This window comes from Epinephelus moara, chromosome 6, assembly GCF_006386435.1.
Source record: "Epinephelus moara isolate mb chromosome 6, YSFRI_EMoa_1.0, whole genome shotgun sequence".
NCBI lineage: Eukaryota > Metazoa > Chordata > Actinopteri > Perciformes > Serranidae > Epinephelus > Epinephelus moara.
In genome coordinates, this window is record NC_065511.1 from 36,515,364 (window position 1) to 36,543,314 (window position 27,951).

The following is a 27,951-nucleotide window of genomic DNA, read 5'->3' on the forward strand; positions in this document are numbered from 1 at the left end:
TCCATCTGCTGGTTCCAAGCTAATAGCCTGCGTGACTAAATCTGATTTGATTAGCCGCTCCGTCTGACACTTTAAGTCTCCAAAAGTTAAAGTATTCAATACAGAGAGAGAGAAAGAGAAGCCTGAATCACAATGAAAGGAGGTAATAATGAGAAAGGGGAAACTTCATCTTCAGTGGCTGCGTTTGCATCACAAAGTCACTCTGGTGCATTTCCAGATTAAAGGAGAATATTGGTGTCATTTAGTGTTTCGGCCCATTTGCTACTGGCCACATTTTGTAGCTTAATTTTTACACTAATTGTCAAACATGGAATAAAATGAACTGCTGTCTGTGGTGGGAAGTAACAAAATACATGTACTCGGGTTCCTATACTTATCATACTTGTCAGTGGGTTTTTAGTTAGATGCCTGAAATAAGGTCTTTGGTTAACACAAGTTAAGAGATTTTCATGTTTTGTTCCACAACACATTATACCAAAGTAAATATTCCACTTGTGAGTTTTGAAGCTTTTATGTGTCTCCAAAAAGGTGGTTGCTAACAAGTGGCTAAATGAGACTACAGCACGTCATAACGCCGAACACGGCTTTCCCACCGTGCTGTGGGGGGCGACGTTAAGTCATGCAACTGTGTTGTAGTTCATTTGTTGCCTAACGTTAGCTTTTTATTGCTGGCTACTGCATTTATGCTTCAAAAATCATAAAAGTAGTGGTCGTTTGTGAAGATTATTGGAACAAAATATGTAAGTATTATAAACTTTTGTTTGCCACAGATCTTTTTCTGCAATAATCCAAAATCCAATAGAAAAATCCCATTGGCTTTATGACAAGGGAACCACAGGAAATGCTAATGTCCAATCAACAACTTGCTTGTTATGATTATGAGTCTTTTATCTTGTTAATAAAGTCTAATATGTGTTCGTATTTATAGTTAAGACAGCTCTTCTGCGTGGGCTTGGTGCTGATTTACTAAGGGTGTCTCTGTTGCCTGGGAAGAGGCACTGCCTTAAAGACTAAAGTTAGGGATCCAAAGTTTCTCGAGGGCCGTTAACACAAGAATGTAAAATCCATTGGCAAAATGTGCACTGATAAGTATTTGTGGCTGTTTTTAGGGAGGAATACGGTAAATCCAGCAGCCCAGAGGTGAGTCTAAGCAGGTGCCACTACACCTTTGTCTCAGAAAAAATACTTCTTAGAAGTCATTTCTTGGCCAAGACTTCTACATCCTCCTGTCAGTGTCAGGCAATTTACAGTACAGTAAGCAAAATGTAGGATAATCACAAAGGCTGTCTGTGACTGTTGAAAAGTTTTGTCTGCATCTTGAGTTTAGACTGCGACGCTCCTCCTGCTCTTCAGGCGTGCTCATCCAATCAGAGAACCTGAAATATTCATATGAAAACACTCAACTCAGCCACTATGAAGGAAAAAAAAAAAAACTTTGGCCAAGCCAAAGTGGGGCTTCACATTTACTCTAATGGATTATCTGGCTCCTGTAATTTTCAAGTCTGTTGAAGCTGTTGCATGCTACAACAGTGAAATGGGCAAATAGTTTCCTGTGAAGGGAGAAAAACAAGTCTTGCTATTTCCAGCTACAGTGACAGTGTGCAAACACCAGGAGGAATAATGGAGAGGAGATGGGCAACACAGACCACTGGCACAAACTTAATAAGACACCAATCTATCCTTTAAGCCCTTTTATGTGCACGTTTGATAGCTTGTGATTGAGTTTCTGTTGCCATGAATAAAACAATAAACAGATTATTTCTGTCCACAGACAAAAATGTGTTTCGCTGCCAGCTCTTCTCTCCCTTTTTGACTCAAGTGGTCTCTCGTATTGAAAAAAAAAAAAGACGTGATGATCCCAGGAGTAACTGTGACAGAACACTTTTTTATATTGCTCCTCTTCTGTCGACATTAAAGAATCATACCAGGTGTTTTACATGTTTTAACCCATTTACTACAAGCCCCATTTATTTCAGATCACAGTTAACCATTTATAACTTTTCTTGCCATTCCAGACATCCACTGGTTTTCATTCTTTTTTGACAAGATGAAACTACATCAGCAGACTTAATTATGCTGTGTGTTTCATCACAGTGAACAGGCCTTACCTTAAATGACACTAATAATAATGATAATAGTGATAATAATAATCATAATAATTATTCTTTTCAAAACTGTTACAAGATGCTTTACAATAACAGCATAGCACGACGCAAAAACACAAAAAGATTAAACCTAAATAAAACACAATAAAATAATAAATGATTCCCTGAAAAGCTATTTTTCAAACTAGGTATTTACCATAATAATAGGCTATAGTGGGCGACACTGTTACTCATTTTGGCCTTTTTTTATATGATAATTTATTTACTTCAGTGTTGCCTTTTGTTTATTTTTTTCCACCTGTTTGTTTCTGCCTACACTTCACTGAATTTGAGAGCTTTCTGTGTCGAGGAGGCTCCTCTACTGAGCACATTCATGAAGTTCTATAATTTAATGTCCTTATTGGTGATGGTTTAATTCTGCAAACACACAAATTAACAAAATACTGCGCAGAATTTTTAGATGATATGCACTTTAAACTGCACTGCCACACAGTGATTAACACAATGTTTTGACAAACATTAATGCAGCTTACACAACCTGCCAATTGGTTTTCGTACCATCGGGAAAAGAATGGAGACCAGTGGCAAAATGGACAAATATTATCCACAGCATGCATTTGAAAATTGTTTGTATTTAAAGGGCTAAAACTTGCAAACACACTAGTATGGTCCTTTCAGGTGCACTGTTCCAATAATTCTGTGAATATGAACACAGACTTTTGAAATCACAAGTGAGAGGAGTGAGGTGTTTCCATGTTTTGATGCTACAGGCTTCCTACTGTATATGCCAGTGTCTCTGCTTCAGCCATGTTTGTGTCACATACCTCAACAGGGGGCAGTGGTGCGATATACGTTCCTCCTGCCACTGGACTCGAACCGGCAGCCCTCCAGTCTCCGCCCCAGTACGAGAAGGGGGAGGAGGAGGAGAAGGCGGCAGGCGAGTGGGGCAGGGTGAAGGATATGGAGGGGGAGAGGGGCAGCGAGCGGGGCAAGGGGGGCGTGCCGGGCCCTTTCTTGGAGCCCTTTTGCTGCTGCGGCTGCTGCTGCTGGCACAAGGTGAAGGAGGGGGAAACAGCCAGGGAGAGAGGGTAAGGGTGAGGCGGGGTGCCACTGGCCCGGCGGCCACAGGTGTGTGGCGGGCCCAGGGCAGGAGGCGGGAAGAGGGACAGCGAGAGGGACGGAGGCAGCGAGCGGGGCCGGGGACAGGGGGGGTTACTCACGGATTGTCGGAAGGGTTGAATTGGGGCAGTGGGAGGGACCTCCATGCTGGGCTGCTTCCCAGTGGCTATGCTCTTCCGCCGGGCGCGATGATCTGAGAGACAGAGAAAGAGAGAGCATCGACAGGTGAGACTCTAATAAACATCACGGGAAGAGAAACATCCACCGATAAAATGAGGACAGAACAAAAAATTACCACAGGTATTGACACAGGTAGAGCGAGAGGATGTGGAGAGAGAAAGACGAGGCCATTGTGGAAATAAACAGCTACGGGAGAGCTGTTATTGACAGTCTGCCTGAAGGAATGAAAGAGGGCAGGGAAGAATATGAGAGCCAGATAGAGGTCAAAGGTGTGCGAGGCAGAAATAAAACCTTGGCGGGTCACACTCATCCACCAGCACTACTGCTGCCTCTACAGCTACACACACACACATAATAACGCAAATTCGTGGAGGGGAGGAGGTTGACGAAGTGGGCGAGAGACTATTGGAGAGAGAGATTTTCTGTCTGGACGTCAGATGAGGCGAATGTTAACAGTCTGCATGTTGAAGGGAGCGGAGAGGGGAGGGACCAGGAGATGCACGGATGGCGAGGAGCGAGCATTAAACAAACAAAGCACTTATTGACTTCTGTCAGCGAGCCGATGCCTAATGCACTGAATTGGTCAGTAAGGGAATAAACTCCTAACCTACGCTTGATGGATGACGAAGAGAGTGTAAATGTACAGTCAGAGAACACAGAAAACAAAACACTGGAGACCTGGTTGACCTGGCTGGCCTGTTTAACTACTGCACCACCAACACATTACATCAGAAGTCAATGTTGTCGATGTTGAATGCACACTGCAGATATTGCCTGTTTTTGACAGTGTTTTCCATTCCCATGCCCTGTTGTCCTTTGACCAAATGTTGAAAAACTCAACAAAATATGAGGACTGCAGGTCTGCCTCTGCGTCACTGTTCTCAGGAGAAATTCATGTACATGCACTGTATGATGAACATGACTTTTGAGACAGCCAGTAAAAAGAAAGAAGCCCACAAGGCCCTCATGTGTCACAGAAAAAAAATCAAATCTCACTGGGGGTCTATAAATCCATAAATGCTTTGGCTACAAACATATCTCAGACTTGCCTGTCAAATATGAAATTGTACCGCACTTGTGAAGCAACTAAGCAGAGGACCTAAGGTGGCAGGCTAAAAACCCACTCTGCACTGCCTTTGAAGGGATACCTCGCCAATTTTCAACCAGCAAATGGTTGAAAACTTCCCTCCATCTTACCAGCACCGAAATCTCTCTCCTCATCTCTGAGCTCTAACTACGGCTTGTAGTTTCGCATTTTTTCTAAACCTGCCACCACACACACACACACAAAGACTGTAAAAGCCTATCAAGAAAGATAAAACTAAGCAGTGTTGATCCAATAACGAGAATTCTGCTACTGTATTGCCTATTTTTCACCTACAAAAAATTCAGAAACATATTTTAGTGCACTGTTTGGCTGTAATGAGAGAACTTGTGAACAGGAAGTGGGCACCATACTGTTTCCCGTATTGTACAAACACAGGCTGAAAAAACTGAGATCAAACAGTAAAACTAGGCAGTGCTGATCAGATATGAACAACGATTCTATTTCTCACCTAAAATATTTTCAGAAACGTATTTTAGTTCATTGTTTAATTGTGATTTGAGATCAGACTTGTCACTAGCTGGCGGCCATATTGTTTCCTGTGTCAAAATGGACAAGCTCGCACTATGTCACCCACCAGTGGGAGTGTTTATGGTCTGGTGCGGCACAATGCATTCTGGTAGTTATAGGTATTCTGCCTCATGAGCAAAAGCAAACACCACCACTCCTCTGTTTTCTCTGATCAAGTAGCAGCAGTTAAAATGTATTGTTTCTTTATAACGCATAGACAGCCAAGACCATCTTACCAGCAGTAAAATACTTCTTTAAGTTTTATAGTTTTTAATTCCTATACATGGATATATCTAGCATCCAAATAACTCCTTTTACATTAAGGATTTTGAAACTGTTTTCCTGAACTAAATGTTTCCATTTTTTTTCTTATGTGTAAACACCATAATCAGTCTTTTAGTCTTTAGGTTTGACATCTTTTTAAAACAGTTTATGTGTGTGGAGAACTTTGAAACTGCTTTATTGTTGTGGCAGTTGTGCTATATAAATGTTTGCTTTAAAAACACAAAGACGATTTTAAAAAATTGGGCACACACACAAAAAAAGAAGCAAAGTTATCATTATTTCTGCACTGATGCCCCTGAGACAAATCCTTAAGTATATATATATGATTACACTGATGGGCCTATTTTGGCTTATTTAAAGAAAAATTTTTTTTTTATCATTTTGCCTTCATTTGATAGTGACAATACAGATACAGACAGGAGACGGAAAGGGAAGAGATAGAGGGGAATATGAGACTCAACAAAGGTGCCTGAGCAGAACTGAACCAGGGGCGTTGCTGTTACGTGGTGTGCATCGTAACCACTGTGCTACAAGATGTCCATATTGTCTCTTTTTTAATCAAATATCAAACATCTAGAAGTCAGTATCGTCCACCACAACACGGTGGTGATGGACGAGCTACGTGGAAACACAAACCTGCAATTAAAATAGAAAAACCTGCAATCAAATCTTCGTCATCTTCATTTTTCCACAAACATCTTTTTGAATTATTTTGTACCTTAATTGCAGGATGACACTGAATGGGAGCAGGGAGGGGATGTTGATGGTCTCAACATCGGCCGCGCTTTGGAAAGCAGAGCTAAATGGTAAACAAACATGGCACCACACCGGTAAGGTAAGACAACACGTTTACATGTCGTTTTCTATATGTTCTCTGACATTTATCCTAACGATATGAGGCGGTCTTTGTGGAAAAAAAGCTTGTTTAGTGGACTAACTTTGCACTTGAAGGTTGCCCGTTCACTTACGTTTTAACAGGTCTGACGCTACTATGCGCCCCGGCTGTATCTAGGCTAACGGCTAACATGCTAACTATTATTTTTATGTCACTAGTCACTTGAAACAAATTTAGGACGATAGGAGACGGGTTGAAATAAACCGAAATTTCCCTTTAAACGTGAATATTTTCTGGTTTCTTTCCTCCTCTATGACAGTACACTGAATATCTTTGGGTTGAGGATGGGATCTTGGGATTTGGGAAACACTGATCACCATTTTTCACCCTTCTATGACATTTCATTGACCAAACAATGAACTGATTAGTTGAGAAAATAATAAACAGATTAACCCACAATGAAAATAACCATTGGATGCAGCACTATAGTCATTGAGACATTTCACTAAGAGACACAAATATGAACCTCGTGGTGGCACTGGAGCAAAATTCACTCTTACAGATTTTACTGGATAAACGAAAATTTCGATCTGCTGGTGGGGCTAAATGAACAGCAGGAGAGACACTAAAGCTATCCTCTGAGGATCATGAATGTCTGCACAAAATTGCATAGCAAACCACCCAATAGTTACTGAGATATTTCAGCCTGACATTGTCATGTGTGGAGCTATGCAGGAAAGGAGTACAAATAAGATTATACCAGAATATGTAAAGTTATGAAAAGTCAACAGCATGCTGCACATTTCCACCAGATGAAGATGAATCATTGTGTATAAGATCACAATTATTTATTGGTAATTGTTGTGTTTTTTATACATGTATGTGCATTTTTAATGTTAAAAAATTAATATATTCAGTCTGATAATGCCAGGGGAGCCATAATTTATGCCAATAATTCATAACGTCTCTATACTACAGCAGGATGATATCAAAGCCTACATGGTTCTTTCCCTCATGTCTTCCTTTTCTTGTAATCTCCCTTTTTCTTTTGCTGCATGGTCCTATCAAAAAAATCTAAGACATGCTAGTTTTAAATATAAGTTGGTTACATTTGCCTATTCTTAATTCTTGTCATTTCTCCAGCATTGCAGCCGATCTCACCCTGACTCTTCATGTCTATCTCTGATCTTTCCATTGCTCTCTCCCTCTCTCAGCTTCTTCTGTCACACAGTCACACTAATACTCAGACACACACCTCTTCTCTCCCACGCAGCTATTTTACATAATTCAAATAGTGCATTTATCCCTACCTCTCTCCAGCCCCTGATCTCTCTCTCCTTTTCTCTCTCTCATTTTCGTTCTCCTCCTTGCACCCTCTCCTTTCTTTCGCACCGTCCTCTCGTTCCCTCCCCATTCAGACATGTGTGGCATCTAGAACCCTCCATTTTCTCCACATTACCTTCGTCTGTATTTCTCTTTTATCCTCCTCGCCCCTCTGCTTTCGTTCTCTTTCATTAACCTGTCCAAATAGCGATCTTTTCACCGCCTGCCTGCCCGTCTGTCTGTCTGCAATCCTAACATTTTCTCCGACCCACGCAAGGTGGGGAAAAGATGACCACGAAGGTGTTTGTCACCCATCAGAGACATCAAACTATGCCAGTGTCTCTTTGCCCAAATTCACAGCTTCAAAACTACCAAAGCAAGTCTGTAGGCTGGATGACTGACTGGTGGAGGAGTCTTCTAAATTAAATCTGAGAGAGCAGCTATGGTACATGAAAAGGTTACTGACAAATCACAGGAGGGGGAGAAAACTCAACATCTAGCTCCATTAAAAGGTGTCAAGACCACTTTTGACAGTTGACTGTAATTGTATGAAAAGTAAGTTCATTTTAATCCCCTCGAAACTGCGCTTTTCTGGATAGGGTTAGGTAAAGGCAAACTTTTTCTTTTGAAAAAATGTAAATCGACACTGAGAGGGAAGATTGGTATATTTTCAACAATTCAAGGGTACTGACTGGCTGAATTGTCCCAGGAATTGATCTTCTTTAGTTAAGAGATATTGAATGAGTCTTGGGGGCATGACCTTTGGAAGCTTTCTTCAAATATTCCTCATTTATCTTGTATGTGCCATCACTCACTTGCAGCAGTACTCAAGGTTTCTTAGGTGTTTGTTACTCCACAAGAAGTGTTAATTAACAGCAATTATCATGGGTGCTGCCCCGTACGGCTGGAGGTTATGCCATCATTATGTATGCATCATAACTGCAGCCATCTCAATTAAGAGGCCTCAGAACAGTGATATCAAGATCCGCTTCAGAATATATTGTTTCCCAAACTAATTAGTTTCTCCTGGAGGAACAGATTGTGCCAAGCAGAGAATGGTGATTTAGGACTCAACTGGCATCGGGCTCGCTGTGAAAAAAACAAAAGTTTGGGACATTTCTGTGGGTTTAGCTATAGACAGATCACAAAACAAGCAGTCTGGGAGTTGGTGTACTATCCTCACCCTTTAGGTGATAAGAAAGATGAAACACTCTGTCCTTTTAGTGCCAATCTGGAGTCATGAGATCCAGAGTGAGTATGTGTTTTATCACATCCTCCAATGGAGGGTTTTAATGTAGTTATGATTTCTGTTGGAAATAAACCAAGTCTTTAGTTGTGTTCTCATATGATCTACGGACAGTTTCTCTTCACACATGTAGAACGTAGCAGATTATCCTACATGGCGTGGTGGAAGCGTTCTCACCTACTGGAAACAATTACGTTTTGTTTAGGTGAGGGATGGTGTCTGGTAAGAGCATGAAGAGGGCAGGTCATAACATGGATTACACCACATTCACATAGCTGGTTTGTAATTTGGTCATAAACTACAGGGTAGGGGTGTGCCATATCATCTTGTTCATGATAATACCGGTATAATTTGTTGACGCACTGACGTCATACCTTACGTCATTATCCAGGGCAACAACAAGCATGGCTGAAAACTAAATTATTACCAACTTCGTGGTGGATCCAAAAAGGAGAGCAGCTTCAGTGTGGAATAAACTGTGGTGTCCTGATTGTTTAATGAGCAGCCCCGGATTTCTCAGACTCATTTACCAAGTTACCGCGAGTGAACCCTCCCTGCAAACGGAAGTCAATCAACGACTCGGTCGGCAGCAGCACAGCGTCTCTCTCAAGTCATTTTTATCAAAAACCTCAGTAATGTACACCTACGTGACGCTTGTGGGTGGAGAAATATTTTTGCAATTCTTTGTTCTTAAATCAATTATAACATTTTTTTTTTTACTAATTTGTCATATTGTCAAGAGATTCTTTATTACAAAAATACCCTAAAATATCAGGGTGATATTATTTCAGGGCCATATTGCCCACCCCCATTACAGAGTCTCTTGCCATTCCTTTAATTTGACCGACGATTTTTGCCTTTCCCGACAGAAATTCCTGAATCTCGTCATCTCTCTAATTGGACATTTTTGCCCCCTCTTCTTTACCCTTGGATATTTGTTTTTTTTTTTCCAGTTTGCACAAGCCTCATAAAAATGTCACCAACATGCCCACTCGCCCACTGCATTTTCTAGAAAAATACCTGCTCTATTCACACATGGGCTCAATCAGACATTACACACACATTTCACCAGGGAGCTGGCAGGATAAAGTCTGTTTAATGTGCGGTCCAACTGATTTGAACATTTGCATTCTCTTGTACACCTCCTCTGGGTAAAGTCTAGATAACTCCGGGTTTGCAGTGCATGTTTGAAAGGGGCTTTTATCTGCTTTTCATAATTGCAGCTGTTGTCGTTTTCCCCCTAATGTACAGAAACTTGCTATGAACAGACCTACTTTTTATGTTTTAAAGAGCATGTGTTGTGATAGGACTACCTACAAAGACTGCCCCATAAACTCTAATGATTTGAATCAGAGTTCACATGTAAGCTGTTCTAGCAGTTCAGTGTGGGATGGCTGCTCTGCAGGTGCGCTGGACTGTGGTGTTATCATAATCTGTCTCTCATAATCATATAAAAATATCTGTAATAATGTTGAGTATTTAAAAACAAAGAAAAGCAGGAGCCACAAGCACATGACAAAATATTCGGCCTAGACTGTCAACTCAGAGTCGACTTGGAGAGATATATAGAGGCTGTCACGCTGTGATAAACACCTGGATGAATTAATGTGATGGCTTTAATGAGCGCAGAGTTACAGTATGTTGTAAAATTATCAAGTGATCCGTAAGCAGCAAAACAAAACTTTATGTTGATTACTCTTCACAAGTGATAAACTGTCTCACTAAGCACTTTGTTTATACGGAGCCACTTGCAGCAGTTCGTGTTCACATTATATTTCATTCAGAAAGTGCTGAGCAAGAATCCCCACTGCCATGTAAGCAATTACTTTCTTAATCTCAAAAGAGACTGTGAAGCCGTGTTGGGATTTAAATGCAGTTTGACCTCCAAAACATGGTATTTCTAGACCTCACCAGTGAGAACACACTGTCTGCTGTTACTTAGATCTGTTGTATTCACACACACATGGGATGGAGATGTGAATGGGGCGTACTAATCCTTCCTTGTGTAATTCGTAGGATTGGCCACAGAGGGCAGATTACTGTTGACTCATGGTATATAAATCATGACTATAATTCACAGCAACACAAAGCCTTACTGTGAGCACTGTGCAGTGGTGGCAGTGTAAAAGGTTAAATGCTCTTTCATGTATTTAACCACCCCTCACTAATACTGCTGGCAATGATTTGCATATAGTAGAAACATGCAATAAAATGCATGAATAACAAGCATGTTTGACTGAAACCTGATATTACAAGTGGCAGTGAGTTCATCTGTAGTGCTTGTTATTCATCAATTTAACTAACTATCTGTTAAAGTGTATTATTTACTTATTATCTCCGCCAGGGAGGTTATGTGTTCAGCTCAGTTTGTGCAATTCTCTGTTTGTCAGCAGGATTACGGAAAAACTACTGGCCCCATTTTCATGAAACTTGGCAGAAGGGTAAAGGAAGAACCCATTCAGTGTTGGAGCAAATGTTTTTTTTTTCTCTCAGCTCTCTGTTGTTGAACAGGGTAGTTGAAATTCTGATAGAGGAGAACCATACATAACTATGGAGCACAAAGATATTTTTGTATAATTCCAAAATTATGATAACATACTTTAAAAATCAGTGTTATTATGCATACAGCCTACAGGGGCGACCTGAAAGGGAACCAGAGGGTGGGTGTTACGCTTCAGCAACAAGGCTGTCCAACCACCATGGGTTGGGACAGCATTAACAACGGTGCTAAAAGCCCAACAGTCGTAACAACTGCAACACTGCTGACAGAGCTAACTGTGATTATATACTGTAGAGCAGTCTACACTGACTAGCTTGTGGTGATGCCAATAAAAGTTATCAGCTGCAAAATTATTGTTCTTAATGTTGTATATTGCACCTTTAACATTGCGAGATGAGGCATTTGGCCTTGGCAAAGGTCAGCGCTCTCTGTGTGCCGTTCTAGTTTATTTACTGGTGTGTTTATTGGACAGTGGACATTGTTAAATATTGCTGTAAGTTCTCCAGAATAAGCCATCTGTAGTCCCTGGACAGATGTTAGATGCAGTAGTCTCCCAAAAAAGAATATCAGATAAATATTGAGGCAGCAAAAGAGAATATTAATGTTAGCTAAGATATACCTTAATGGTATTTATATTTTTTCATGACAGCTTATTGAAGATAGTTTTAAAATATGTTCGGTTCATTCAAAATAAAGGTTTGATCAGCTGATAAAGACCATGAGACATGATTGAAAGCTCTGGAAAAAGCTGGTACAGTAAGAGGACCTTCAATTAAGATTGTTTCGTCAAAACAAAGGATTCTGTTTTAGTGCTTGTTGAGCAACAAGCACAACTGAACCGACAAATTAGGTTTGTGTCTTTAACGGTGAGTGTAAACAAAATTTGACTGAACCAAAACTCACGGATTATCCATCACTCAAATCTAATAACTTCTGCCTCTTATAAAATGTCCTACTGCTCTACATTTGCGATTGTTTTCCCGGCATTTTGTCCCATACAAACATTTAGCTGAAACATGAAAAACATCAAATTAAGATGACATAAACTTTGTAAAATAAGATGAAACTTTAGGGAAGCATGATGCTCTCATTTTACTGCAATACTACAGGTTGTTCTTTACACTGTTTGTACTTACAAAAAATGATGCACTATAATTCATATACAATCAAAGTAATCCACGAGTCCATATTAGGAGGTGGTCATGGTGGATAGATGGGTCAAACAAACACAGGACTTTGACCAAGACTAGGCTCACTGTTTGTGTCCGGTGTGAAACCAAAAGTCAAGGTTGAGTTATTTTAGATTCTGTAGGTTCAGCACGTTATGTTGTCACATGATGACGCCCAACTATGATTCTTTTCCTAAACCTAACCAAACTGATAGGGATGCTAATTCAATAAGATATCAGTGAAGAGCGTTGATGGTCAAGAAGCCTGACTTCAACTGCCTTAATTGTAGGTCTTTATTGTTTTCTTTAATCATTAATATACACCAAGTACTATGCTGAAATTTAAGAAAAGCCATCATTCTTACCTCTCCTGTTTCTTTCAGGCATGCCTACAATGCTAAGAATTCATGTCAATGCCGTGGTATTTACCTGTATGCTTGGTTCTACATGACCAGTATGTATAAACATTGACATGTTTTAGCCACAACACTATTATTACCCTTTTCCTGACAGATAGACTGGCTACCAACATTTAAAGGGGCAATAAGTGGAAATTCATCATTTCTAGACTGAAGGAATTAAAAAAATCACTATGTGAAGAACTAGAGGTGTAATTTCATCTGGAGTATAGCATGACGTCACACGCCCTCTCTCTGTGTTGATCTCCAGCCCATTGTTTACAAGCCGATCCGGCTGCGCGTTTATGTACGTTCATGTGAATCCCTGCCTCCTCCCTCCTCTCGGAGCCCTTGGCCCTCCCTCCCTATAAAAACCTACAGCCAGTGAGCAATGGCAGCGTATTTTCAAAGCGAAATGGTGGAGAGCGGAACGAAGCGTTCACCTGAAGACAACCAGGATCCGACATTACCTCTAAAGAAACAACGGTCATTGGCGAAGAAGTTGTCGGATAAAGAAAGGGACAGAACCCGGATTAACATTGGCCTTGCATTTCCAAGGTGGAGAGCACTGCCAGAGCTAAAGGGGCTACAATTTGACTCGGAGCTAGCTCTTCTTCTCCTGGACAGGTACAACATAAAGTCAAATGTCTGTTTTAATTAGTGTTACAGTAACGTTAGGCACATGTCGCTATGTCGATTCAATTAAATCTAATGTTACAGTCGTAGCATGGGTTAATGTCCGGAGCTTGAGTTATTAGCGGTTCAGTCCCAGCAATGGGTCAGGCGTTACGGTTGTGTTAGGTGAGTAGCCCGGCAGCCCAGCTAACATTTGCAATTAGCATTGTAAAATGTAGCCCGGCTAAAACATCCCTCTCACTCACGGAGAAGAGTAGGAACGTTAGTGTGAGCTCCCGGTGTTAGCACTAGCTGGGATCCGGTGATGGCTCTAGCCGAGTCAGCTATGGAGCGCTTCTACCAGCTCCTCTAGTCACTGAGCCTCGCCTCCATCTCAGCAAATATATTACATTTATTACAGGTACCATCATCATTGAAGTAGGCAGGGGAATAGCTAAACCGAGACCGAGACATCGCTAACTGCTAAACTAAGTTTAGACGAGGCGAGTGGGGGGTGGGGGGGTCGGGGGTGGAGAGCAGAGGTAGAGGGAGGTGTGGCTCATGACACACTTTGTTTTGGTCAACAGGCAGTGCACAACAGCGAACCTAGTGGTGAAACGATTTCGCTTTTTGCCCCTTTAAAGAACAATTAATAGCAATTAAAATTATTTTGTCTTGTTAACCTGTCCATATGGTGTTTCTGCTTCAACATATCATGAGCGAAATAAGAAGTCAGCGCCATGGCTGAGCATTTCTACCTTGGAACTGCAATGACAGTCTCAAAATTATGGATTCAGACAGCCAGGATGTCATATGTCACAAACCTAGGGAACCAATCCAGTGTACAAAACGAGGTGTATAAGAGGATAAGCCAGGCTACGTATTGGTATTTCACATGCTGAAGTTTCACCTTCACTTCAACTTGCAGAGGTGGCCACTGGAAACAGGGTTCATCTAACATCACCAACACGTTATAAGCAGTTTAATGAAGTCAAGCTGAAGGCTCATTTTATCTGTTACTGTTACATTTCTAAGGTTGTAGAGAGCAACGAGCAGAGTCGAAGGTGAGCAGGTACGCTCCAGCTGCAGGCGAGCGACCGGTGGAGGTTGAGGTGGGGACTAAATGTGCATATTCATAGATCTGTGCATACTACATGAGGAAAAGGTGTAGAGTTACATCTAAGCTATTCTAAGCAATGAGGGTTTTTTCATGGTAAAAACTTGTAAATGTGTTATCTTGATGAACAGAGTTGAGTTTTTAAAAGCTTTAATCAATACCAGGAAAGAAACTTTAACATCACTTTTTTCATGTTGTATTATTTCCTGTGATTACAGCTGCTGACATTTTCTCTCCAACTAAAAGATCAGAAAGAAAATGGCTTCAATTACGACATCATTAAAGGTTTTTGCTGCACGCAGTTACATCCAATAAAGGCTATTAAGTTACCTCCTGTTTATTTTAGAGAATATTGACACTTCTTTTGCTCATACGATTGATTGGAAATAAACAAGACAGATATTTTTTTTTTTTTTTTAAAGCCTTTGTACAAGATTTGACCCCAGAAGAAAATGGTTACAGAGGTTTGGACACTTCTTATATTTTTAGCATGCACCTGGATTTACTCCACATGCTGCATTATCTATCATTTGTTAAGAGTAGGCACAGAGGGCATTTTTCTCATTTAGGGAAAATGGTACTCTTCAGCTTGAATACAGACCAAAATTCACTCCTCAAACATAATACGCCGTACCTGCCCCTTTTTACACTTAACATGCAAAGAGTGGAGAAACGTGGGCTGCAGCGCGTGCAAAGACTCATTCACAATCAGTGTATAAATCATCTGATCCACCGTCTTTATGGAAATGGCATGTATGTGAGATGGGTGGAGTTAGAAGAGGTATTGAGCAGTGTGACAAATTAAAAAGAAACAGCATCGTCATTGTCTTTTTTCCGACACCTTCATTCTCACTTTAATGGCCGCCTAAATTAACCGAAGCCATTAAGCATTCCTTTTATCAAAAAGTGTTAACAAAAGCATCGGTCTGGAATGAAAAAAGTCTGGATAGGTCCATTTAAATCTATTTCTCACTCTCTCTCTTTTTGATCCTAACCCAGGCTCTGTGTTTTGTTGCCATGGCAACACTTTTTTTTCCTCCTCCTTCCCCTGAAGTACCTTACATGTTAGTTTCAAACGTGCTATACAACAAAGCTCTGAATACAGAAGACACTCATGCAAAGTGTGGAGACATCTGGAGACCTCTTTTGATTCGCTCATTGTACCTCTTTTAAAATGCAATTATGAAACTATTGTTTGGAGATGATGTAAAGGCTTGAAAAGCGGACTTGAAAAATGCAGCCTGCCTCACTGAGGTATCATCGTGTCACGGGAGGTTGTGATTCAGTCTTGGCTGGGGTCATGCAGCAGGTAGACATGCTTGTCTCTTTTATTTAGCTGCTTAATAAATCAACCATGTGCTGAAATAACATTGTTCAAGTAGCTTATTCTTACCATCACTGTGCTGAAATGTTTGGAGAGATGGCCAGGTGCACATCGATTAAGAATTTAATCTATAATGAAACAGGGAAAAAGTGTCTCGACAAATCTTGTGGAGTAAACCACACTGGTCAGATCACTGTGATCACAAGTCGGACACAATTTTCACTTGAAAGAAAATGGCTTCAATTACGACATCATTAAAAGGTTTTTGCTGCACACAGTTACATCCAATAACATGTGTCGTGTATCATGGGTGTCCGAAAAAATTAATACATAGTGAATTATATTTATTATCTGATAGTTAACATGAATGTCCAGGTTCTGAGTGTGAAATTCATCCATGTTCCTTTAAAGAACCAATCTTTTGGGTAATTGAACTGAACTCAATCACTCCAACAAGTTCATATCTCAGATCACTTGAGCTCACGGTCAGTTGAGAGTTAAGGTGTAGGGACTCTCTGAGTTAGTGACTGTCTGGTCAGTGATTCGTTCTATAAATGTACTACATGGTGAACGTGAGTCCTGAGTGACAGACAGTAACTGTTCCCTAGTTAGCAAGCTGAACTGAACGTCTGGCCATGTTTTAGTTCAAGAAGTGGGTTCACACAGTAGGACATCTGGTCAAACACTGCAAGAAAACGGCACGATACGCAACCGGTTGTTGATATAGCTTAATGGCACCTGGCAGCGTCAGGGGGAAACGCGGCGGGACAAGGACGAAAGCTAAGGTTGCGAAAGTCCAACTGGGGTGGGCAGGAGGGGTCCAACAAACACCAATGTTTTTTTTTCCTAAACCTAACCACGTGCTTTCGTTGCTTAAACCCAACCATGTGTGTTTATTGTTGAAGGAAAAAAAAACGTGCAGAAGACAAGGCATGTAACAGGCAGAACTTGACACAGTGTCCCAGAAGGTAACAACCAACGCATCCAGGATACCTTTCACGTCGTATCTGGACGTGGGGGCAAAACCAAACATCAATATGTGACAAGGAGAGTGAGAATGTGTTGACAGTGATTAGTTCACTGAATGTACGACACTGTGAATGTTAGCCCTGAGTGATGCGCTGAGTCGCTCAAGCCCGCCCCTCTCCCTTTCTCTCCTTCTAGTCTCGAAGTGGTAAATAGTACCAAATATTTTATCATATAGTTAGGTGTCATAAAATATAAGTGCTGTACATTATAGGGTAGGACCTTTTTTCCCTGTTAAAGGTTTTTTTGGGAAGTTTTTCCTTATCGGCTGTGAGGGTCCAAAGGACAGAGGGATGTTGTACAAATAAAACTGACCTGAAATTGAACCGCAGCTTTCAGTTGCTATTTTGAGGAAGCAGAAAGCGATTGTGCCACTGACCGACAAAAACCTGCTCTAAAGTGAGAATGGCGCAGTATTTTCCTGCTATTTAAAGGGTGCATTATTCAGACAGTAAGACCTGCAGACATAGGCGGGTTCACAACGCATGCACACTCTGCTGGTTACATCCATGAATGTGTGGTCGGGTTGAGGGTGGGTGAAATAAAACATCATTAATGAGGAAAATATTAATGACATTAGCTAAAATGTGAACATAGCAGAGAGCAGAGCAGAGCCGCTGTTTGACTCCCCAGTAAGAGAGATGCTGTGTGCATGTACACATGAGGAGCAGTGAAAATTCATTGATAATTTCAGATGCTTAAAGTTTAGTTCTGTTTCCTCTGTCAAGTTTAAAGCTTAAATATACCACGACATTTGCTGCTGTGACACTACTTCTCTGACTGCATTACTCTCAGCAGGAAACTGCTCGCTTCTCCAATTTGCCCAATCTGCCATGTAAATAGCAGTACGCCAGGTGCAGGAGCACCTAATCACTGTACAGACATGAGGACGGTGTTGAGCTTCTCATGTAATTTTCTGCAAGAAAGCGAGTAAGTGAATATTTACCAAAATGATGAACTATTCCTTTCATACTCCGCAAAAGCAGGGTTTGAAAGTCAGATCAGAAATACACACAGGGTCAGTGTTGACCAATGATGTGTTTTTATTATCGACTAATCTCTGAATAATTTCTTTGACTAGCTTTGCTCATAAATTGTAAGAAAATGGCAATAACTGCAAATCACAATTTTTTTTCAAAGCCCAAGGCGACATCCTTAAATTGCTTGTTTTGTCCAATCAACTGTCCAAAAACCAAAAATATTTAATTCGCAATCACACAAAACAGAAAAGCAGCAAATCCTCACAGTTAAGAAACTGGAAGCAGCATGTGTTTTTGATTTTTACTTGATAAATGACTAACTGATCATCAAAACTGTCCACTGCTTTTTTGTCAATCTACTGCTTTGCTGGCTAATTATTCCAGCATTTGATCAGCACGTAGACACATCAAAAACTAACATCTTACATCTCTCACGTACATAGTGTTCACGTGCGCAGACAACCAGTTCGTGTGTTCACATGTTTGTGTGTGTAGCCATGTGCTAGGCAACATGTGAAATGCTGCGCTTGCTCATTCTGAATGTAAATCTGATGTCAAGCTGAAAGCTGAAGAGGGAATGTGTGGGTGGCAATCGCTTCCAGCTTAGACCCTCTGAGAGAACTGAGAGAGAGACAGAGTTAAAAGAGTGGGAGGGAGGGATGTAGACACACATGAGTAAGAGGTTGGTTTAAAAAACAGAAAAAGGAACACAGTGTGTGTATGTGTGTATGTATGTGTGTGTGTGTGTGTGTGTGTGTGTGTGTGGAGAGGTGGTGGTGGTGGTGGTGGGGGGGGTAAGTGTTCGTGTAGGAGTAGGAGGGACAGCGCGAGAGCAAGACTGTATGGAGTGAAGACAGGACGACAGAAAAGAGAAAGCTGGTGAGAGGGAAAAAAGGAAGAGAGTGAAATGGAGGAAATGCATCTGGGGGAGCGGTAACAAGAGAGGGAGGGTGAGGGGGAGTTGCACTGAGGAAGGGGGAGTTGGATGGAGAGAGGGAGGGAGCACAAGAGCCAGAGATGGAGGCTGGAGAGGGAGTGGGTGTCTTAATAGCGCTGAAACGCTCAGGGCTTTTTGTATGTTTGCCTTTGTTATGATAGAACGCTGGTTGGCTCCCTGTTTGCTTTAGATCCATGAACTGTGAATGCAAGGCAGTCTCTCCTGTGTTCCTCTCATTACATAATTAAATGTATAACTGCTATCATCTGCAGCCCAGCAGCTGAAGCAAGGCACTGGCGCTGCAGGGCATTTGGGGTTTGATTCCCTAGTAGCTACATGCACAACACATTTTGCAGTGATACAATATTTTCTAAACATTTATCTGGACGAGTTGTGGTCACTCGGCGAGCTGATAAAGCTCTGCGGTGGCTGTTCAAACCGAACTGAAAGAGGAAAATGTGTGCTGATGCTGAGAAACACTGGTACAGAGCTGATTTTAAACACAGATAACCTGCGAGCATTCAGTCCTTCATACAGCAGCAGCAGCAGCAGCAGCAGCAGCAGCATTTCTCTGTAAAACCTTGACCTCTCTATCAAAGTTCATTCTGCCGTCTGAACAAATTGCAAATGGACGGCGTGCAAACAGCTACAGTATGTTTCCATGTGATTTACAGAGACTACAAGTTAACAGTGTCAGAATGGATTTGCTAAACTGCAGTATAACGTGAGGTGAAGGGCTTTTTATGGTGTTGCACATCAATACAGCTGCAATAACAATTATTATTATCATCGTTGATTTAGCTGTTATTTTTACGATTAACTGAGTCATCTTTTAGTCTATAAAATATTTGTGAGAAATGCCCCAAGCCCAAAATGTCACCCTCGGATTGCTTGTTGTGTTCGAACATAAAACAATCGTATAAAAGAGAAAAATCTGAACATATGAGAAGCTGAAAACAGCAAATATTTGGTGTTTTTGCTTTATAAATGACAGGTGTAGTGCACCGAAGTTCAGTTTACTCATCATGACTCAGTTGTATAATATCGTCTGTGGCTCCAGAGGATAGAATATGAAAAAATATTATGTTTCTGCTTGAGACTTCAAATTTTCAACAGAGGTTTTGTGTTACAAACTGGAGGCGTGGAGTTTGAATGGCGTGGGTGTTTAGCAGCAGTGTTGTGTAATGTTACTTTTTGAAGTAACTTGTTTAATGACAAGATTACTGCCATCATAAGTTAGGGCTGGGCAAAATTCATATCTTGGTATTTTCAGGCTGAATGGCGATACACAATATATATCACGGTATTTTCTACGAAGTGGGCTCCATGTTCAGTTGCAAGCTGAGTTGCTATTTTTGCTGCATGTGTTTTTCCACAGCTGGGCAGGTAAAAGAAGTTTACCTGTTGGAGGTGAGCAGTTTGCAGAGGTGCAGTAAGAGCCTGTTGTCTGCAGCTCTTCATCAACATCTCACTGTGGCTGTTTCTGCTTTTACTCTTCCTCCCTGCCGTATTATTACACTTGTCTTAACTGAAGAAAAGCCGCTAACAAAGTTTTGCTAATTCGATAATAAACACATTTTAATTCCTATAAAGTCTTAAAAATAAAAGTCCCCCATTATTTTGTTATGGAAAAACTTCTATTGTGAAGCACCAAAATAAGCAAATATTGAGTTTCCGAGCAGCAACTTCTTCTAATAGGGCTGAAACAGTAAAATAAAGCAGACATCCAAAGTAAATACAGGACACACAAGAGAAACTACACACACACGGCGTGTTTGACGGGAAGAAAAGGGGTGGTCGGGTGTTGGCTGCCATTGGCAAAACGTCATCGCTACCCCCTTGAGTCCAATGAAGGAGTAGGTGCACAGCTCTGTGTGGCACCGGGCGTCTGAACTGATAACAGATACACAAATCGGCGCAACATGTCTTGACGCAGCTAAAAGTGACAGAGGAAAAGGCCCACAGTGTTGTACGAGTGCTACTGCGGTAACTTAATTCATCTCTCAGACTGATTTAGCGTAGCTCGTGCAACATATAGGTCGATGTCTCACTGTAGACTAATGAACAGACAGATTAAACAGAGGAGCTCTGTGTCTCTCTGAGTGTTGATGGAGAAACTGTGAGTGAGTAAGTGGGGCGGAGCTGTGTGGAGAGTGTGAGAGAGGAGAGTTGAACACTGGTATGCGTTATGTAACACAACTTGACCCTATATCGATATAAACCATATTGTCTAAATCTATATCTTGCTGGAAAATATATCAATATAAAAATCGATATACCGCCCAGCCCTATCATAAGTAACTTCTATCATTACAATGTATATGTAAGAGTACTTTTGTATTACCAGAAATGAAATCCCTCTTCCAATTCTATGTACATGTTGGTTATAGCGCGTAGCTTACCCTGCGTCTACCTTTGATTGCATTAACTCTGCCAGCATTGCACATCGTAGTCTACAGCGTTGCTGTTTTGGAGATGTATCACTGGCATCACTTTTGGCCTCAATAGGCCCTGCCGCCATTGTTGTGCTTAGCTTGCAGGTGCTTCTTCAGATTTGAAGTTCCTTGCAGCTGAGCAGGGATGGGAACTGATAAGATTCCCTTACTGATTTCTGATCAATTAACTGTGTGAGAAAAAAAGTACGCCTACACAGGTTTTCATTGTCAACGCAACTGTTTTATCATCTCCTAGTGTAAACACATTGTAGCTGTGTGGCGCTAACGTTATTATAAGATAGGATATTTACGCTTGGTAATGGACGTGTGTAGAGAGATGTTTCAGTGTATTTCTTATGCTTCAACCCTTACTTGAAATTATACTTAAACAGATATTACAAGAAGCCCTGTTGTCTTTGTTCTTGACATGAAGCCTTTCTTCAGCTCTGCCATGACTCCTTCACGTAGCACAATCCAGCAGCAGACGCATGAGGGACTTCATTATTTTGCAAATAGCAACTGTCAGACAAAAAGGAACTGAGAAGTTTGGAGGCTACGATTCTGATGGATCAGACAATTCGGAACCGTCCTCAACTGGAACCGGTTCTCGATTCCCATCCCTGGAGCTGACAGACAATCATCTGCCAGGCGCAGTTTGCATTTCACTGTAACGTTCTGGTCCTTTTCACCCACAAATTCAAAATAATGCAAATACTTCCACAACGTAAAGGCTGTCCTCTACACGTGCGCACTAACACAACCGCAGATGTGGGTGGATACCTGGTGTACCAGTGATACACAGCTACCCGATAAGAAGGAAGGAGCAGGTGCATCAACAAAAGAAACAGTGCGAATGTGTCAGGAATAGTCTTTTTGTTTTGTGTGGCAACAAAAGACACACAGAAATATGGTAATATTTTAAAAGTAACAAATGGCTTATTTGCATTTTAATGTGTTAGAAAGTAAGTTACATTGCAACACGTTACTCCCAACACTGAACAGCGGGAGGGTCAAGGAAGGGGGCGAATGAATTAAAGCTATCTAGCAGAGTTTTAGGAGTAGGACCACACTTCAACTGCGCCTCTTCTGTCATTCCATGAACACCCACATAACCTCCTGTCATTCGGTCTTGCATTCCACGCCCCTCGCTCCCACCCTGTTTCTCTCTTCCTGTTTCATCCTCTCCTTCCTCCTCTCTGTAGCGTCCTGAGGGAGGGTCCGTTGCGCCCGTGTGCTACGACACAGATTCCCTGCCAAAGCTTCCCCACAACGCAGACAGCAAGAGGAAGAACTACAAGCAAGTTCAAGCCTCACACACCAATCACTTTTATTAATAAATAATGTAAACGCAACTTGTCGATGTTGGTGTAATACTTACTAATAGAAGGTGCTTTCAAGTTGCATTATGGGAAATGTAAGATCCAGGGTTTTTGGGGCATGACTAATAGAGTGCCAAAGAGAAATCAGAATCAGGTTTTTGTCCAGAAGTGAGAAAACTCTTAACAGAGTGTCTTGTACCCTGCATGTCTCTAATAGCGTAGTTTATTTCATATTCCTATTGTTAGTGGCCTTTAATGAACATAATTTCCCATAAGCCCCAAACCATCACAAAATAAACTTCACAGCTGGACAGAAGATGGTCGAGTTGAGTGGCCATGGCTACTCAGACATGCCTGTAATGAGAGTAAAACCGGGAGGAATAAAGGGTGCAGAAGTTTACACCTCTTTACAGGAAGATTTCAGCTAAAAAGCTTAAAAAAACACATTAGAGGAGAGTGTTAGTGGCTTTTAATGGTTATGAACAAAACCAAGCAGTGTTTCCCACAGGTCTGAAATACTACTGCATGTGACAATGTGTGATCTTAAACACAGTATTTTTTATTTATTGAATATTTCTATAAATTTCATATACATTACATCATTATGCCCTTATCTAATCAAACGTACAGCTAATCTTTATCGTCTCTCTCTCTCTGTCTGTCTGCTCGTGTGTGAGTGTGTCTGCTGCTCTGTCTCGACCTCTGTTTAGACACCACTGACATATGTGGAATAAGTAGGCTGCGGACTTTAAAGAAACACAATTACAAATAGCACTGACACTAGGCTATTTCTAATAAATATAGTAGCTGGGCAGGGTTAAATATTGGGGGAACTGAAACTTCAGGAGAACAGTAGGTTGAGGTGCAGGAAAATAAAAGGGATGGTAAGCATGGGATGCTTATGTTATCATAGTCTCTATATACAGACTCTACATTCAGTGAATGTAGAGTCTGTAGGCAAACCCCGGCGATCTTGCCTCCGGAAGAAGAGCGGAAGAGCCCTGGTTTCCGGTGCCAGGCTGTTTGTAGTCTGCGTGATATTGACCAATCACGTTTGAGCCGGCTGCAGTTGCTGCCAGGTTAAACGGTCCGTGCGGTGAACTAACGAGGCGGAACATAATTGGCGTCACTGCAAACTCTGAATCCATCACAGTGGTTCAGCATATTTACTTATATATAAACGGAAGTCGGAAACGGAAATTTGCCTCCTCCGCCCAAATCAAACTGGAATGCCAAAAAATCGGGGGTCTGCCCCCAGAGGCTGTATCACCGTCTGCCGGAAGTCAGACGCCGAATACAGCCGAAGGGTCCCGAGAATGATGTTATCATAATCAGATCATTAATATAATATATCCTTTCTATCATTAAGAATATCAGTGTTTTCTTGCAAGATTCACCAGACTCCAAGCGAGCCAGTAAACCTTTTGACGTTAACCATGGAGGGGTACACTAAGGGAAGTATCAGCTTATCAGACGGGACATTTATTGACTAGGGAACACACTTTAACACAGCTCATACGTTCTTTTTCCGTGGATGGCATAAGCATGACCCACCCTACTCTGCTTCACTCTGTCTCTGATTGGCTTACCCTGAAATTCTTACCCTAATCAATCTCACTCCTCATACCTTAACCTAACCAACCCAACCAACAAAGGCAACAAGTACTAGCCAATGAAACGTGGAGTAGGGTGGGTCATGCCTTCGCCATCTTAGGTGCTTCATGGAATTTGTAAGTGAAGATTCTCAGTCATCCAGGTCATCGTAATCTTAAGTGCTTTATTGTAGGCAACTGGACTTGCGTGAGTTTCTAGAAGACGTTTTCCCTCACATCCAAGAGGACTGGACCCATCTAACACGAGCGCTGCACAAGATGGCCGGGTGGGTCAACGACTGACATGTGACCTTAACAACTCTGTAAGGGTTCACACTCACACAGAGCTTAAAGCCTGTGAATCCACACCAGTCCGTTAGAACTGAAGACTCTTGGATGAGAGGCGAAACGTCTTCAAGAAACTCAACGCAGTCCAGCTGCCTTCGATATAGCACTTAAGATTCACAGAGCTTCTGCCTCAGCTACAGTAACAGAACAAACATGAGCAGGAGGGGCATAGCGAGGGGAGATTGTCCACTAGTTAACTGATCTCAGATGATGTCGTTCTTTCGGACGTATAAAAAGATAAAGATAAAAATGTTGGCAAATATACTTTGGCAGCCAGTAATATACCTGGTTGGCCGACCTAGTACATCATCTTATGTACCCCTGCTGCTGTGCTTGCAAATTAGAGCTGTAGTGATATATTTTTGTTTGTTTGTTTAAAATCATGAGATTTCAACCTTCTAAAAGCCAGTGCTGCTGGTTACATTATATTTGCACTTTCTTATGTAACAGATACATTTAAACTTTACATTACAACAATGCTGTGGTATATGATTGGTTTACGCAAAAACTCACTTGGCTATGGTTAGGAAAATATTATATTTCGGCTGAAAACACTCAGTTTTAGGGGCACAATCTGCTGGAAAAGCAATAATGGCTCTATGCCACTATTCCAGCTGGAAAAATAGCAAGGGTTTGCTACAAAACACCCATGTTTAATGCCTAAAAAGCAGCTGCAAATGCAGCAATGACTCACTAAATCTTAATCAGTTTTGTTGTCTGTTGGTCTTGAACAGTGGTCTGCAGCTTGGCAGGTGTCTTGTCAAGGTGACACGCCATCCACCATCCCCTCCACCTCCCGATGTCAAAGTCAGCTCATATACTGTCACTTTAGAAACACTGATGTGATACATATGAAACAGAAATGTACAATGCCTGGGCTGGCAATAAATGCTAATTTGTCTTCCCATTTTATAAGACAAATTAACAGGGAACATTTCATGTTTTCTTTAAGACCGACAAAAAAAGATTGCATTGAGTAACAGAAGCTAATGACAGAGAGGCATGATGTCATGGATTTGGCTCTCCATACTAAGGACTAAACGTCAGCCTCTGCTGCTTCAATCTGACCAGTCTCTTTCAAAAATCTGTCACCCCCCCAACTTCATAGTGTCTGCAGTGCTAAATAGCTGGAGTAAACCATCAAATGATTTATGTGATTCATCAAACCATGCAAACCCTGACTGAAAGAACTATATAAGGCTGGTCTGGAATAGAAATAAACCGACTGTTACATAAATAAGCAAAATCATCTCTAGTGTGAACGTTACACAACAGCTGAAAGAACAAAAACAAACTACAATGATACTGAAATGTAAATGATTGGAGCTTTCAAATACCAGATACTGTAAGTGAAAACTCAATAAATGACACAGTGTGAGAAAGAAGCACCAGCCAGAACAGCCGGATCATGATACATTTTGACTGCTGATCACAAGTTTCTCCACTCTACATGAACAGCAGGAGCCAAGTTGGCAGACGACCAAAATTCTGGACAATCCTTTGTGTTCTCAAAGCCGATTTGCCTGGCAAAATGGTTTTTGAATTTCACAAGCCACTAGTAGAAAACAAGTTATTTTTTCTGCCTTTGCTGGGTATTTGTATGACACTAAAGCTGTCATGGGTAGATTTTTAGAGGGTTGACATTTTGCTTGAATAAGGCAAAAGTAATATCACGCGGGGTTAAAAGAAATGAGTGAGATAATGTCAGAATCTTAGTAATAGCGATAGTGCCATTTCTCTGCTATTTGCTTTCAGTGTTAATGTTGTGAAGCATCTGAGGTAAACTTTTGAGCAGCAGAGCTTCATTCTGAGCTGTCAATCAACTGCCTCTCGATTCCTTTTGCCTCTGTGTGAAGTGAAAGGAGGGGAGAGCGAGCGAGCAAGTCTGTGCTTCTCTGCAAAATGCACCTACTGCAGCTTTAACACAAAGAAATGAGAGGTCTAATTTTGGATCAAGCTTGTGTTTCACGTTGGGAATTATTTGATTTTTAGAGCAAAGAGAAAAGAGTACAGTCTGATCTCATTTACAGAACTAATGCTTGCCATAGTACATTATTTACTGTACATGTGCTTTTCCCACCAAACACTTAAACCCTGAAAACCAAACCGCGCTCTTGCACCTCACCAAAGCTACTCAGAGATGCTCAAAGTGGCACATAACAGGTGTTGGATTTATGGTTTATTTATGTTTTATTGAGCTTTTAGCTCTGGGAAAGAGTTGTCTTAAAGCTCACAGAAATCAGCTCAGCTGTCCAGCACTGAAGGAGCGACATGAATGCGGTTTTATGCAGTTTTGCTTGAATATCACATTGCAATGTGAGGAAACAGCAGATGGTACGCAGTGGACTATTTGTGCTCTTGAGCTTGACGACAAACCAACAGAAACACACAGAGAAAAGTGATGTCATCGCACAAGAGATGGGTGCAAATGAGGTGAGGATTAGCAGTGTATTTACAGCATACATGTACTTAGATATTGCTTTTTATACAGTATCTTTAAGTAATTTAAAGAAATATATTCCCGGAATTAGATATTGGGCCTTAGTAAAATTGATACGCCCACCTAGCAGACATGACTGCTGGTATGAAAAGCACACTCACTGTTAAACATTATCAGTGTCAGTGTAATTTTCCATCCTGTAATTACAAAACTGCAGATTTAAAGGACAAAATGGTGTGTACTTCTAGAATAAGAAACACTATCATGTACAATTTTCAGCACAGAATAAAGCATGTGCCTGCATCAGATGATAGGATGGGGTGGATTCACAAATATATGGATTTTTGGGGAACAAAAGTCAACAAGAAGACAAATATATCCTACCTAGATCAGGTGGGGCTTGTTGTGCTTTGTGTCCAGACTTCTAGAGACAATGTCTCTTGGTTTCCAGTTTATGTGACCCCCACAGTACGCTGATGCCAGCTAAGACTGGAGGTGCATTCACTGACTTCAGCCTGTATTCCACTGAGCGTCGGTGTCTGTTTGAAACTGCAGCAGCTCCGTAGTTTGTGTTACATTCCACCGAGCATCGACACTTGTTCTGAATCGATACTCCGAAAGCACACAGTGATATTAACGTCTATAAATAACTGAGCGTGTTGGTGTATCTGCAAAAGGCACCTGCCAACAAGTGTCATGACACACATGCGTTTGTCTGACTGTCTGATAAGCAGGCGACCGTCCTCTGGAGGGTTTATAAGGCCGTGTTCAAGTTCCAGACAGAGAAGTATTGCTCAAATTAGCCAGCTGTCAAATAAGCCAAGAGAAAGAAAGGAATCAAGACTCTAACTAAAGCAAAGCCTGTGAAATCGACTCAACTACAAAAGCCCAAAACAGCAAAACACTTCCATGTTGCAAATGGATGAACGTTGGCCCTAAATCAATTTGTGACCTTTAAATATTTCATAGACAAATAGATATATGAATAAATGATAAACTGCTAGCCTCCACTACCAAGGCACCTGGAAACAGGGCTCCTTCAA

General features: G+C 41.3%; 1 protein-coding gene across 1 annotated transcript in view; it reads right to left on the reverse strand.

The window, feature by feature from the left end:
* The window catches only part of syngap1b (synaptic Ras GTPase activating protein 1b), a 169,870-nt gene that overhangs the window by 59,558 nt on the left and 82,361 nt on the right, over nucleotides 1–27,951 (reverse strand). The window contains exon 4 of the mRNA XM_050046275.1: nucleotides 3,326–3,417. Within this exon, the coding sequence (XP_049902232.1) occupies nucleotides 3,326–3,417 (92 nt within the window). The remainder of the gene's footprint in view (nucleotides 1–3,325; nucleotides 3,418–27,951) is intronic.